This window comes from Polyodon spathula, unplaced genomic scaffold (assembly GCF_017654505.1).
Source record: "Polyodon spathula isolate WHYD16114869_AA unplaced genomic scaffold, ASM1765450v1 scaffolds_1219, whole genome shotgun sequence".
Classification (NCBI taxonomy): domain Eukaryota; kingdom Metazoa; phylum Chordata; class Actinopteri; order Acipenseriformes; family Polyodontidae; genus Polyodon; species Polyodon spathula.
The window spans coordinates 1-14,958 of NW_024472702.1; the positions used below are offsets into that span (position 1 = coordinate 1).

The window sequence follows — 14,958 nt, forward strand, 5'->3', positions numbered from 1 at the left end:
ACTTACCAGCGCCAACCAGGAGCAGAGCCAAGAGAAACACCACAGCCTTCTTCAGGAAGTGACTCTGCCTGTGAACACACACACAGTGAGAACAGCACCCCCTAGTGCTCATGAGAAACATCTACTACACACAGTGAGAACAGCACCCCCTAGTGCTCATGAGAAACATCTACTACACACACAGTGAGAACAGCACCCCCTAGTGCTGATGAGAAACATCTACTACACACAGTGAGAACAGCACCCCCTAGTGCTCATGAGAAACATCTACTACACACAGTGAGAACAGCACCCCCTAGTGCTCATGAGAAACATCTACTACACACAGTGAGAACAGCACCCCCTAGTGCTCATGAGAAACACTACACAGTGAGAACAGCACACCTTGGTGCTCATGAGAAGTATATATTATACACAGTGAGAACAGCACCCCCTAGTGCTCATGAGAAACATCTACTACACAACAGCACCCCCTAGTGCTCATGAGAAACATCTACTACACACAGTGAGAAAGCAACATTGAAAATGATTGATAGTTCCCAGAAATTCCAGTACCTACTTTACATGAGTATACATGTGTGAACAACAACAACAAGATTTGCATGTAGACTATTATGGTTTACGTACTTTCAGCAGGAGGGAGTATTGAAATATTACAAATTCAGGAGCAGAGAAAGTGAAAAAATGTAAATATAAAGAAAGAAAGAAAGAGGAGAGAGATATAGGGATTGGGAGATAACAACACACTGTATTGAGCTTCCAGATTGACTGCTTAATTTTACACAATGGCTCCAAATGGACAATGTTCAATCTAAATGTTTTTTTTTTTTTTTAATATAACAACAGTCTAATTCTAGTAAACAAAGCCAGATAGAAAGGTTTTCATCCTGACCTGGTCAGTACAAACACGTCTAGCAATGAGGCCCCACTGGTCAGACAGTACCAGGCCGTCCCCAGCCACCAGAACAACATGCCAGCCACCTTGCCTGAGAAAGAGAGAGAGAGAGAGAGAGATCAAAGTTCATGACTTTATTTAATCAAACATTCACAATACAGTAATATCTACTGGTGTTTCGTGTATTAAAGCCCTGCTCAATCCAGGTCACAGGAATCCGCAATATGTATTGCAATTACCACACACCACCACTAGTTGGTGCTGTTGCTCTACACACGGTACAGTCAGTTTGACCTTGCTTGATTTATCTCACAGTCTCATTCTATAAGCACATTATTAAATCAGGTACCTGGTGACAGTAAGACATCACTCAAAGCAAATCCCCGGGCTGCACCTGCATCAGACTGCTGTCGACCTAAAAAACACACACTGATAAAATCTCAACACTGTCTCATAACACAATGCTATACACTACAATACAGGGTGCTGGACGATACAAGCTGATATCCACTCGAGAGGGCAGAGTGACCACTCAGCTTGTATCTTACACGGCACCTTACAATATAGTTTTTATAATGTATAGCTACATAAAATAATTAAACAATGTAGATAATATAAATGTGACACAATTCCCAAAGAAATTTAAAACGGCTGCATCACATCAATATCAGGGTCTAGTGCTGTATATTATAAAGACATTTCAGAGGGCTGGATCTCATCAATATCAGGGTCTAGTGCTGTATATTATAAAGACATTTCAGAGGGCTGGATCTCATCAATATCAGGGTCTAGTGCTGTATATTACAAAGACATTTCAGAGGGCTGGATCTCATCAATATCAGGGTCTAGCGCTGTATATTATAAAGACATTTCAGAGGGCTGGATCTCATCAATATCAGGGTCTAGTGCTGTATATTATAAAGACATTTCAGAGGGCTGGATCTCATCAATATCAGGGTCTAGTGCTGTATATTATAAAGACATTTCAGAGGGCTGGATCTCATCAATATCAGGGTCTAGTGCTGTATATTATGAAGACATTTCAGAGGGCTGTATCACATCAACATCAGTGTCTAGTACATATTCTAAAGACATTTCAGATGGCTGTATCACAGTATAAATGGCCGAGGTTAGAGGTTCATGTTTGATCTGACGTCAGGGTGTTCCTTGCCTTCCTCACCGACGTAGTCTTCCTCTGACGAGTACCCTGAGGAGTTTCCGAAGGGGTCGGTGGGGGGCGCGTGGCTCTCGTAGGTGGAGCTGTGGTTGTTGCTGGTCTCGCTCAGTGCTTTCCTGGTCGCTGGCTCTCTGCCACTGTAGGCGTTGCTGTTGTAGGGGAGGCTGGAGGGAAGCAGCAGGTCCGAGGCTGGGCTCGTGGACCCCAAAGAGGAGAGCAGTTTGTCTCTGCTGCTCCCCCTGGAACCCCCTGGGCTGCCGTTCCGCATGCTCACGTTGCTAACTATCGGGAAGGGAGAGACACAAGCTGGTGAGGGGCAGAGCACAGCGTGTGCATGTGACACAACTGCTCAGTGTTAAATAAAACCAGCGACAGGGGGGTTTAGAAATAAAAACAAATCGTGGTAGTATTGCATCCCCTGCAGAATGATTTAATCTTGCTTCCTGAAGTCGAATGAAACCTGCTGAATAATGTTACCTTGCCATGTTGAATTACACACTGCTTTGTAGTTTTCCAAATAGTGACAAAACTTGAAAAATGTCAAATATGTTGCTTTCTGCACAAGTTGCGCTGGGAGTCTCTTATTAATGCTGCCAATAAGATTCTGTTCCACTGAAGTGCTCACATTTTATAAGATGCCTCTTTATACTATAAAGGAAGGGGGTCCCGTGGTTAAAGAAAGGGGTTTGATACCAGGAGATTCAAAACCCAGCTCAGCCACTGACTCACTGTGTGTGACCCTGATCGAGTCACTGAACCTCCTTGTGCTCCATCCTTCGGGTGAGACTACAAACAGAGGTTTATTGTAAGCAACTCTGCAGCAGCAGTAGCTGTCACCCCCTAGTTTCTAAGTCGCTCTGGATAAAAGCGTCTGCTAAATGACTAATTCATTCATTAAACCAATCGTGGCTCCCATTTACCTATAATGTCATTCCACCAGCACTTTCATTCCTGTTAGAAGGTAACACACAAATAGCACAGTCTTATAACTCTGGCTGTAGCATTATAAAAGGGGAGCCTTGTATATTACAGCTTATTTTAATGTAAAACATCTTAATGCCAAGCCAAGCTACAGTGGTAAACTGGGAATGCTCTGAAGAGTCGATTAGGAGAAACCAACAAGAACAAAGACCCACCCACCCCAGTTTCTGATTGGCTCCTCCAGGGCATCACTGGCGTAGCTGGCCAGTGATTCGTTGGAGGCGTTGCTGTAGGAGGAGTACTGGGGTGTCTGGCGTTTGGTGGTGATCTTCTTCTTAAATATCCTGCGCAGAAGGAGACAGGAAAAAGTGACAAAATATCAGGTGCTTTTAATAAGAGACAGTTCAGTTACTGTTACAGGACAGCACAGCAAGGCTCGGTCACCCTTATACAGACACCACGCTGCTGTAGTTCTTTACAGGTTTTTACATTAGTTGTTAGTGTGGTCCAGCCAGCATTGCTCTGTGTACAGTACAGCACCCAGCAGGCAATGCCACTAGATCAGATCTTTTTAAAGGCATGTTGGGTAGCTGCTGTATTCTAGAGTTATGTAGTGTCGTTGCTCTGTGTACAGCACAGCCGGTCGCTGTGGTACCTGACTGGGCTCTCCCTGTAGGAGACAGGGTTCCCTGAAGCTGATCCTGTGGAGCTGTTGCTGGCTGCATCGTCCTCGCCCTGGTAGTACCCCCCCTTGACCAGACGCTGGCTACGCCGGGACATCCTCGCGCTCTCCCCCTTTAACACACACTCTCCTCAGGAGGTCTGCGTGCCTGTGCACCTCTATCACACTGGAACCTGCAAAAACAAACAAAAAGACTCTCGTTAGCGCCCTGAGGGGCACTTCTAGATCTCTTCCACCCAAGAGATGCACTGGACTTCCCTGACCCGAGCACCACGTTGCTGGATCCTCAAAACGAATGAGATACAAAAACACATTAAGAGCGCTGAAGAGGACTGGAAATGCACATCCTGCTTTTGCAAAATTACAATAAGGTTACTCCATTCAGTCTTGAATTGCTTTTGTCGATCTGAAAAAGGAACTCCTCTATGCATGAGAACAGGACAAAAGCAAAATATTTTGTTACAAGTATGTCAGTGGCATTGGAACAGGATCAGTAACACAAAGTGAATCACTTCCACTCAATGCACATGGGGAAATAGAAGATACAGTACTGTGGCAGAGCAGAGCTCTGCCCTGTATAGACTGGCAGGGGTGGGGTTAAATTCCCCTACCTGCCTGGGTTTACTGTGTTCAGGTGGCTGGGGTTGATTGGAGTAATTCGCTATCAATCAGCACCCAGCCACCTGACATAAAAGGAGGCCTCAACTTCCCATTGGGGGGAGGAGGGAGCTGAGGAAGCAAGCTGATGGTTGTGCTTGCTGGTTTTTTTGGTTTTTGAATTTTCTGGACCAGTGAAGGCATCGCCCAGCTTGGAAACCTTTATTTTTGTAAGTTTTGCTTTTGTGTTTTGGTATTTGTGTATAAATACCTTTGTTTTGGCCCTTGTGCCCTTTTATGTTGTGTTTATTTGTTAATAAAAGTATTATTTTTGAACTGCAGTCTGTCTCTGGGCCTCTATCCACACGCCAGCCTGTCACAAGTACAAACAGACAGAGTCAGGGGCCTACAGGATTTCAAAGGGTTTCCACCATCCTTAAATAAACTCCAATTTTTTTAAAAGAGAAGAAAAAACAATTATGTAAATGTTCCATAATGAGAAACAGACTCTTATGAGAGTGCTGAAGAGGACTCTTATATGACTTAGCTGCGTGGTTCTGTTTTTCTAAAATAAACTGGCGTTTTTTTTTTTTTTTTTTACCTCATTCAAAAAAACAGGAGTTCATTAAGGACTGGAGTAAACCCTTTGAAAATATAGCCCAAGTTTAATAAGAACTCCCCTTCCTTTCTGAGCACACCGTTTGCCCAGACTAAGGGGCTGTCCCTTCAGGATTAGATTTGATTTGTGTTTTAGATACTTCACATAGCAGGCTATTCTGTGTGTTTATAACTCTGTGTAAAAAAAAAATTAAAAAAAGTTTTGCTTGTTCTACTCTCTGCACAGAAGGTAGTGACTTGGGCTAACTTCTGCTACAGCGTTTAGGATGACTTCTCTAAATTAATGTATGAGTTTTATAAATACACAGACAGACAGCCTTCACATCCCCTTCCGTCACTGTGTATAATTGTACCATGTTTCTTATCTATTTTATAATGCATGGTTTTAAAATGTTTAAAAAAATAATTGCCGTGATGCAAGGGGCGATATCCCCTATAATAAACAAGGAGAACATGAGGAGTCTGTAAAACGAAACTGTGATATAGTAGGTCTGCCTTTACTTTGTGTGGGAATCAGGCAATAGCAGAATTAAAATGAGCCAGGCTGTGCTGTGGAACCGCCAATCAGGAGAGGAGTTCAGACGAATCCTGCTCCAATTAATCCTAAACTTCATGACGTCCTCTCGTCACCAAAGCCCCGTGCCTCAACTGCTTTGTACAATAACTCTTTCAAGCAATGGTTAGGCAGTAAAACACTGAGCGCACTGTCCCAGCCAGCACAATGACCTGTATTGTATTGTATCTGTGTCTACACTCAGTCCAATCAGTGAACTGCAACCCTGCATCAGAAATAGTGCTGCTGCATCAATGCGGTTTATTGGTATACAATAGCCAAGGCTGGGTTTTTTTGCACGGTTATCATGCATTTAGGAACCTGGCAGTCGGTCTGGTTTGCTTCCTTCTGGTAAATGATTGAACACAAACTGCATAGAGCTGCATGATGTCTTCGAAAATGTCTTGAACAAAAAAGACAGCAGCTGCATCGCAGACTGGAAATACTCCTGCTACAGATCGTTCTGCCCAGTACAAGAGGTTAACTCCCCATGCAGCAATTTTACTTTTCCAATGATCACTTAAGAGCAGTAGAAGCCTGTTGTGTAATGCTGGTTGGTATAAGTGTAACACAGAATGATGAGGGCCTCTAAGTAAATCAAGCACGTTTATTTTATCTAAATGAGATCCCATCCCAGGCACCGGCACACTTCAGTGTTGTGTCTGTTCTAAACAGTGAATACCATATTGGCCCCAATTTATGGCAGCCCCTTACTTTTCAAAGAAAATAAATTTAAAAAACATTAAATCAAAAGATTTATAAGGGGGGACGACTTTATCAAGAAGATCTTGTAACAGAGCTCCACTCACTATGGTTCCTTTGCCGCTTTAAATGACTCGACATAGAACTTGAAGTTTAGCGCGAACGCGCACTTAATAATACCCAAAACAAACCAAACGAAAACAAAACACACTATCAATAAAGCTTCTTCACACAGCACCTTCGAATACGATAGCGCACACTATCAATCAAGCTTCTTCACTCAGCAGAGTCCTGAACGAGCTCTCCTGGGTTTACATGCCCTGGAGAAACAGGTACAGGCAGCTGGTTCTAAATTACAATAATGAGGCCAACTGCCAAAACAATAAAACAGTTAACAAATTAAATCACATACACATTTGCACGTGTGTTTGGCGGGGAAGATTTTAACCCCCTCCCTGCCTTGCTACAATACGTAGCCTAAAATTTTAGCAATGAATGGGGCAGAATTGGGTTTTTTTTTGTTTTTTTTCAAACTTACCATTAATCAGTGCTCTGATTAAGTAAACTGTGATAGTTGTTTGTAATCCAAAATATTCTACATGTAGTCCAGAAGTCCATAGCAATACCATAAGAGCTTACAGTATGCAAATATTGGTAAACTATATGGATTTGTGGTTATTAATAGTTCAGTTACATAAAAGTTGTTAATACATTTTGGGATTCTTCACATTTGCTCCAGTTAGTAGGGTAGTATAAATCTTTAGTCTATAGAAATCGTTAGACTAATTTGGTCCTGTGTTTTAGCATCCTCTAGGGCAGCATCAGTTACTTTGAGTTTGTGCAATTGAGAACATTTTTAATAAGCAGCTGGGGACTATCTTGAGCTGCCAAGTTCACTGCAATTGGTATTTAAGAACATAAGAAAGTTTACAAACGAGAGGAGGCCATTCGGCCCATCTTGCTCGTTTGGTTGTTAGTAGCTTATTGATCCCAAAATCTCATCAAGCAGCTTCTTGAAGGATCCCAGGGTGTCAGCTTCAACAACATTACTGGGGAGTTGATTCCAGACCCTCACAATTCTCTGTGTAAAAAAGTGCCTCCTATTTTCTGTTCCGAATGCCCCTTTTTCTATGCAACTATTAACTTGCATACTAGTTTAGTACAGACCTCCGAACTAAACATGGGATCACCCCCAGTTCTCGCGTGTGTCTGTGTGGCTCTGTGAACGTGTGACAGCGACTTGTCAAAGGAAGGTGTCATCTTTCCGCTGGAGAGGGACGTGAGAACTCAGCTTCTATTCTTAGACTTATGACAGCCCTGCTTCTGCTTTCTGCAAAAGCGTTCCCCTCACTGCCTCTGAAATATTTAAAAAAAAAAAAAAAAAAAATCTACAGGCTTTAAAAAAAACAGCTCTGGAGAATCAGCGCCGAGTGGCGGCTATCCTCCCTCTTCATCCCGAGCACTTCAAACACCTCTCTGAAGAGTCCCATCTGAAGCACTCCAATCCTGACCTGCTCTCCGGCGGTGTGTTTAAACAGAGAGGTTTACAGATTAGCCAAGATCAGTAATTACTCTAATCTCTTAATAACAGCCTCTGTGCTCAGTCTTTCACATGTAATTAAACTATTCATGCTGTTTCGACCCAGTACGAAAGCTAATCTCTGAGGGCAGTGGCCTACTTTTAACAGCAAAAGGTTGGAGTAATTCATAGCAATAGCTTACATTGTAACTACTCCTAGAAGGAAGGGGAGAGCCTATGGCACTAGCTACAGGATTCCAGACTATTAGATACAATATTGATCTAATAAGTGACGTCAGTGCAAATACCCCAACACAGCGACGATGGGACCAGTTAGACGAACAGCAAACCCAACAGCGTGGAATCAGCTTTCCTATTTATTTTACTGTATTTTACATATGGAAACGAATTTCATTTGGTTATTTTGTAGAAGGCCTGAGTGATGGGTACTAGTCAGTGAGAAAGAAAGTTTCTAGTGCTAAAGGGTACAGGGGTGGGAATACGATTCCCATTGCATAGCAGTTTGATCCATTCCTGGTTTTACTAAGAGTTTAATAAGACACTGAGTTTGTTGGCTGTGCACACTGGGGCTAATCAAGCTCGTAGCAAAACCTGGAATGGGTGAAGCTGCCGTGCAACAGGTCTTATTCTGTTATGTCAGTGAGCTGAGGGTAAAACCTCTATAACTGTAAACGCACAGGAGCCCGGCTCTTTTGCACAGCGGTTAAGGTTTGTGGTGCGCGGGGGTCACCGGTTCACGTCCACTTTACCATCCAATAGCGTCTTTTTAGTGTCACAATAGATACGGTTAAAATAATTCCCAGAGTGAAGCAGGTCCGTGTTTTATGACGTGGTTCTCAATCACTTATTCGGTACAGTTTTTAGCGAATAAGATTACAAATCATCTCTATACGCAACTGTATTTAATATATCAATCACAGTCAAAGGAAAATAGAAGGCATTATAAGCAAACCAGCAAATTGTTATTATAACTGCAGGTGTCTGTTGACCGGATTAGGGAAGATGCTGTTTCACTGGGCTTGTATTTGAGTCTCTCAAGGGTTAAGAGCAATTTCCTGTCTGTACTAGCTCTTGTTATTTGTGTTTTCATGCCACGCGCCTGTCGAAGAGGAAGCTGGTTTGCATTGTGGTTTGTTAGGCAGTTCCTTGCAGAGACATGCAGGGTCTCAGGCTGGGAGCGCATCACTGATGTTAAACTGGAGTTTCTCTGATCCTTTTCAAACGCTCTTTTGGATTAGAACTGGAAGCGGGCACCGTGACATGCGAGGATGATAATAAAGACTAACAGAGAGAGATAAGGGGGGTAAGAGAGGGAGGGGAGGAGAAAGATAAGAGAGGGGAAGACAGAGGGAAGAGAAAGAAATGAGGAGAGGCGAGGAGACAGAGAGAGAAGCATGGAAGTGAGAGAAAGAAAGACAGAAAGAACGAGAGATCAAAGTTCATGACTTAATCAAACATTCACAATACAGTGGCTCACAAGTCCCACAGAGATGACACGGTGAAAAGCCGTTTAATTTCCCAGAAGCCTTCAGTGAAGGCAGGGGGTGACGCCCCTTTCCTGTTTTTTTTAATAAGATCGACACAGACAAGCTAATCTTCTTCCAGGCCCGTTCGCTGGCAGTACTGGCACCAACAGCTCATTCAACAGCCAACATACTGGGATTCAAACTGGAACCCTCAGCAAGCACTTCATTTTGATAAAGGAAGGGAGTTCTACAGTTTTACAATGAGGAAGTGAGGTGGGGAAGTATATTAGCGTTGCACAGCGCCCAGGCATTGTGTAGCGAAGCATGAGCAACAATAATATGCTTCCCCGCTTCACTCAGCCCTGATGAGCCTTAAATAATAAAGTAGATCAGACAGCATAGAATCACGCAGAAGAGACAATAGGAAATGAAACAGGTCCGAAAATATAAGATGATTTACAGCATTCCTTTATCGTTCTTTCTGTAGAAACATAAGATCACTGTGCAACGACTACAGGGGCATTCCTTGTCAACTCAACCACAGCGTCCCACCTCAAGATTCTGATTTATATTTTGTGTAGTGGAAGATACAGGCGAGGTATGAAACCACACCAGATAGTTAAGCTCACATCTATGATGAAGATTTTGGAGTGAGTTTGAGGAAATAAAAATTATATTTATAATGTCAGTAGCCCTATGAATGTACAGATAGCCAAGGAGGTCTTCTGTACATGCAAAATAAGTACCAGAGCTTTAGTATTTCCGTGTTACTGGGGGCCTTACAATTGAAAAATTGTTCAATTTCTGAGTGATTTTTAAGTGTAAAAAAAAAAGTAGAAGAGATATCACTTTGCTTGCTTTTAATTTAACTGACTTTCTGTAAGCAGCTCCGTCACTGTCTACCTGCTTTGCTGTCTGATTTGATGACCCCACAAAAAGGCTTCAGGATGAAAGTATTGAAAATGGCCCCATGTTTGAGGGCTGAAACTCCTTGTGGGACACGAGTTAACAAACCGACCTTTGGTGGGTTTATAGATGAGGATTTGAAGGGCTTGTGGTAAAATAATTGACTTGGCAATCTGTCTCCTTCAGTTTAATAAATACACAAACATGAGCAACACGCATTTATGTCGTTTTGGGTTATACTGTTCAATATTAGCAAATAGCCTGAGTTTAAACCAAGAGATAACACAGAACATGTTTAAATAAATAAATCCATAAAACTAAAACCATACAATGTTTATAATCTTTATATTCTAGTGAACTGAAGGTGAAATAATTTACTTGACTACCTGGCTATCTGTACAAAAGCATTCTAGGGCTAATGACATTCAAAATATTTTTAGATCCTCAGAATCACTCCAAAATGAGGCACGTTTCAAGTATGACTACCCTATGCCATGTAAACCGTTTTCAAGTATGACTACCCTAATGCCGTGTAAACCGTTTTCAACAGACAACATTCAGGACTGCCCTTATAGAAGTTAACCACGGATGCTTTCGCCCGTGGCTATACAGTGGGTTTCCCAGAGTGCACCCTGGGTTGCCAGGTTTCTTAATATGCTTTGCCATACGTTGCTATTCATTACAACGCTTACATCTTTGATCCTGATCATTTCAGACTCGTTTTAGGGAAGGTACTAAAGTATATTTTTACCACTGGAGAAATCTAGCCAAACTTAGACCAATTATTTCTGTATCTGATACCGAGAGACTAATGCATCCCTTTGTTTCATCTAGAATTGATTATTGTAATGCACTTTTTTTTCTGGTGTCCCAAAACGTGTGGTATCCCCCTTGCATCTTGTTCAGAATACCGCTGCTAGAATTCTTACTAAAACCAGGAAAAGTGAACACATTACCCCCGTTTTGGCCTCTTTACACTGGCTCCCTGTGCAGTGTAGAATTGCTTTTAAGATTTTGCTGATAACTTACAAGGCCCTGAATGGATTAGCACCCAGTTATTTGCAGCAGTTACTGACCCTGTATCTTCCAAACCGCACTCAGATCACAGGATGTGGGGCTGCTGGTTATTCCCGGGGTCAACATGAGCAACACGGGAGGAGGGAGGGCTTTTTCTTGTAGAGCTCCGAAATTATGGAGTGCTCTGCCTTCGTTTGTCAGGGAAGCTGGGACCGTTACAGTTTTCAAGTCGAGACTAAAAACACACTTTTATAAAATGGCTTTCTTATCTTAGTGGGTTTTAATGTAACTTTAAATTTGCTGGTTTTGTTATTATTATTATTATTTATTATTATTATTATTATTTTTGAATCTGTCCAAACCAAGTTCCTGCAGCAGTTCTACCAAATGAAAATGCCTTCAATTAATTTTACCATCTGGAAATATTCTGCGCTGGTTACATTCCTGTGAGCACTCAGACACGAATCTGGACAGTTATCTGTCAGACACATTTTCAACCCCAGCCAAAACCAAATGTGGTGGGAACTGGCATGATCCTATTTCCAAGCTGCTCTGCAGTGTTGAGAGCAGATTTAAACCAAGCACACACTCAGTGTACCTTAACCCTCTGCCAGACTTGAAGAGATGTCAGCTCAATACCACTGACTTTGTTTTAAGCCTATTAGGTGTTCAAGTCGAGTGACGTCTTTCCTTATTTACAAACCTAGATGACTTGCTTTAGAATATATTGGTATCCCTGAATAGAAAATAGTCAGCTTAATTATAAACTAAAGCGACTTCCAGCTGCTACCTGCAGTGGTGGGGCTCCAGTGCCGGGTGTGTGCTCTGTGGAGTCACTACAGAGGGTCTTGTTGACACAAGCAGCGGTGCAAAGTACATTTCTAGTACACTGAATTCTGCCACTGGTGCAGGCAAACTGATGCTGTCTAAAGCCCCAGAAGCCCTCAAGAAGTATTGCTACAAAATAATGGTCTTGCAAAAACGACCACAGTCTGCAAGAAAAACGAGAGAGTGAGAGAGAGAGAGAGAGAGAGAGAGAGAGAGAGAGGTGCCAACTTCCTGCACCCAAAGTTGTGCCAAGAAACGCGTGTGCCAAATACAGCAGGGGCACGCAATGCTACCGACAGCATTGCATAAAACACATGCACATTTAATAAAGCGCGGCCTCTGCTGAAGTATACTGCAATCACCGAATGGACTCCAATGCTCAATGCTCTCACATCAGCTTCCAAAAGACCGCATTTATTTATTTTAACACTCCCTGTTACAACACACGATTGCACAAAAGATAATGGCATACAAAAAGAAGAAATAACGTTTCTTTCTTTCTCTCTGCCACACCCATCACCAGACAAAAGATGAGTCTTTTCCAGCTCCGTTTACAATACCCCGGGCACAGCGTTTACTTTTAAGAGAAATGCAAATAGATTAGTCACTGAAAAAAAAAAAAAAAAAAAAAACATCAATTTTGAAAACAAACAAAACAAGATGAGGTCATTGGTTTGGAAATTCAACAATAAAATAAAATTAAACACACACACACACAATGCAATACTGTATTACCATATCAACCAAATATGAAATTATTTTTTCGTTCTTTTTAGAGAGGATCCCGAATGACAAGAGTGAATAGGACGGCTATATTATACGCAGAGGCTGGGGTTTACTGTCTCTTACTAAACATATTTTGCAACTGCCTTTGCATAACTTGGCCGCGCCGGCAGTTTAAGAACAGTCTAGTGTCTAAGCAAGCAGAGACACTAGACTTTCATTTTCCGCTTCCTAAATATTGTATTATTTTGCAGCCCGTCTCTCGCATAATTTTTCTCATCACAAAACTCCAGTAATGTGCATCTGCATGCATTAAATACCGCGTTATCTTACCGTGAACGCTCTCTCTTCTCTTCTTCCTGTAAGTCTCTAGGAAGATATTTCTTCTCTCGACAAACAAAACGATGCTTTCAAATCTTGAGCCGGTGTGCGAGCCTCGCTTTATATAGGGTCTGTCTCGGAGCCGTGCTTGCCGTGCGTAACAGTCAGCCCCGGGCTCAGTCGCGATGCCTTTGCCCGCTGCTCTGGCTGTATTGCGGGTCTCTCCCTGTGCACAGCAGTAACACGTTGCGCACGATATCCGGTTCGGCGGCGCTACAGTAGCGCTGCAGCCAGCCTTCGCTACTCTCTCTGCCCGTCTCTGCACGGAGCCACGCCGCGGCGGCTCTCCCTCGCCTGGGCGCCGGGCGCTATTGCAGTGCAGTAAAGCGGAGCACGCTGCTGTCAGAGCAAACCACAACACGCCCTTTAAACAGAGTGGCGTCGCAGCGCAGGGCTGCATTTGCAATTACAAACTGGGTTTATCTGCACAAAGAGCAACAAAACATAAGGGCCAGATCTATATGTAATATCTGAAATACGCCAATAATTGATTGGTGCTCGTGTTTGACATATATATATATATATATATATATATATATATATAATTATATATATATATATATATATATATATATATATATATATATATATATATATATATTATATATTATTATTATTATTATTATTAGTATACTCACATATCCCAGGTGAATGAACAGGTGGATATAAGCATAACCATCAAAATGTGTTTAAAAAGGTCCAGGAGTAAGTAAATGGAATTTCTTCTGCAGTCAGAGAGGCAGATACGGTGTATATAGTGAAGGTCTGCGATACAGCCGGTCAAGGCGCTGCAAATCCGATTGTGATGAAGCGGGTGACGCCGGGCTTTTCCAGCAACTTGCAGACAGAAAGACGGTCACCGTGTCGTTTTATTAGTAGCATTGTTATAAATGCTTACAACAGTAACGATAATGTATGTTTCTAGATGTTGGGTGTGAGGGGGTCACCGAATACTAGGGGGTGTATATAATATATTATATTATAATATATATATATATATATATATATATATATATATATATATATATATATATATATATATATAGATAGATATATAGATATATAGATAGATAGATAGATAGATAGATATGATATATATATATATACATATGTATATATATATATCTATATATAATATAATATATATATATATATATATATATATATATATATATATATATATATATATATGAATTAGGACGTGACTATGACATATAAATACTGTACAAACACGAACACCAATCAATTATCACCGAGCCAGCGCCAGTACATTTTATAAATCACATTTCAAAATTAATTCCATAACTCATCGGTTCATTTCCCTTTGTATCGCCACACACGGACTGGTTATTAATAGAAAGGAAAAAAAAAAAAAACCCATAGCTTTGTGTATATAGTTTCTCCTTAACAATTAAGAGACGTGCTGTAATTAAACACAATTAATGTAATTCTGTTATTATTATTGTAACGCTTGACGTCTATATCTTGGAAACCAAACAGTACTTTTCAATTTATTTTAGGTTTTTGGTGTATTTGCTTAACATATAGACACACGTTTTCTTTGTTGCTAGTTTGCTACGAGCGCTTTTCTCTTAAGAGAATCCAACTCCTTTGTCTCGCCATCTGCCTTATAGGAGAATTTGTATGTGAAGGTGCCAGTGTGTTATGAACACGTATTTAAAGGACCAGACTTTGTGTATTTGGGGTTTTTTGTCATATGAATAACCTGCTAATGTTGACAAAATGACACAACACGGTTAAAACCATTAAACACGGGTTTATTTCGTTAAATGACATCGCAATGAGTGATGCGGTATAACCAGTTGTGAAGGCGTTTTAAACTGCTTGCCCAGGTGTGGTGATATTTTACATGAACATCTGTTGCAAAGGCTGTGGGTGCAGGCATCATTGCGTTTGCCATAAGTGACAGCGACCCCTGGTGGTAAGAGATG

The 14,958-nt window shown here is 41.6% G+C and overlaps 1 protein-coding gene across 1 annotated transcript; it reads right to left on the minus strand.

Annotated features, from left to right (window-relative positions):
* Nucleotides 1-6: 6 nt before the first annotated feature.
* LOC121309339 (SUN domain-containing protein 2-like) lies at nucleotides 7-13,324 on the minus strand (the record flags this gene model as incomplete). The annotated part of the gene is made up of 7 exons (XM_041242216.1): nucleotides 12,959-13,324; nucleotides 3,649-3,848; nucleotides 3,213-3,337; nucleotides 2,076-2,354; nucleotides 1,245-1,310; nucleotides 893-986; nucleotides 7-68 (listed from the first exon to the last, which is right to left on the minus strand). Coding segments are annotated over exons 2-7 (751 nt in total), but the record flags the coding sequence as incomplete, so codon positions are not given.
* Between the last annotated feature and the right edge of the window lie 1,634 nt (nucleotides 13,325-14,958).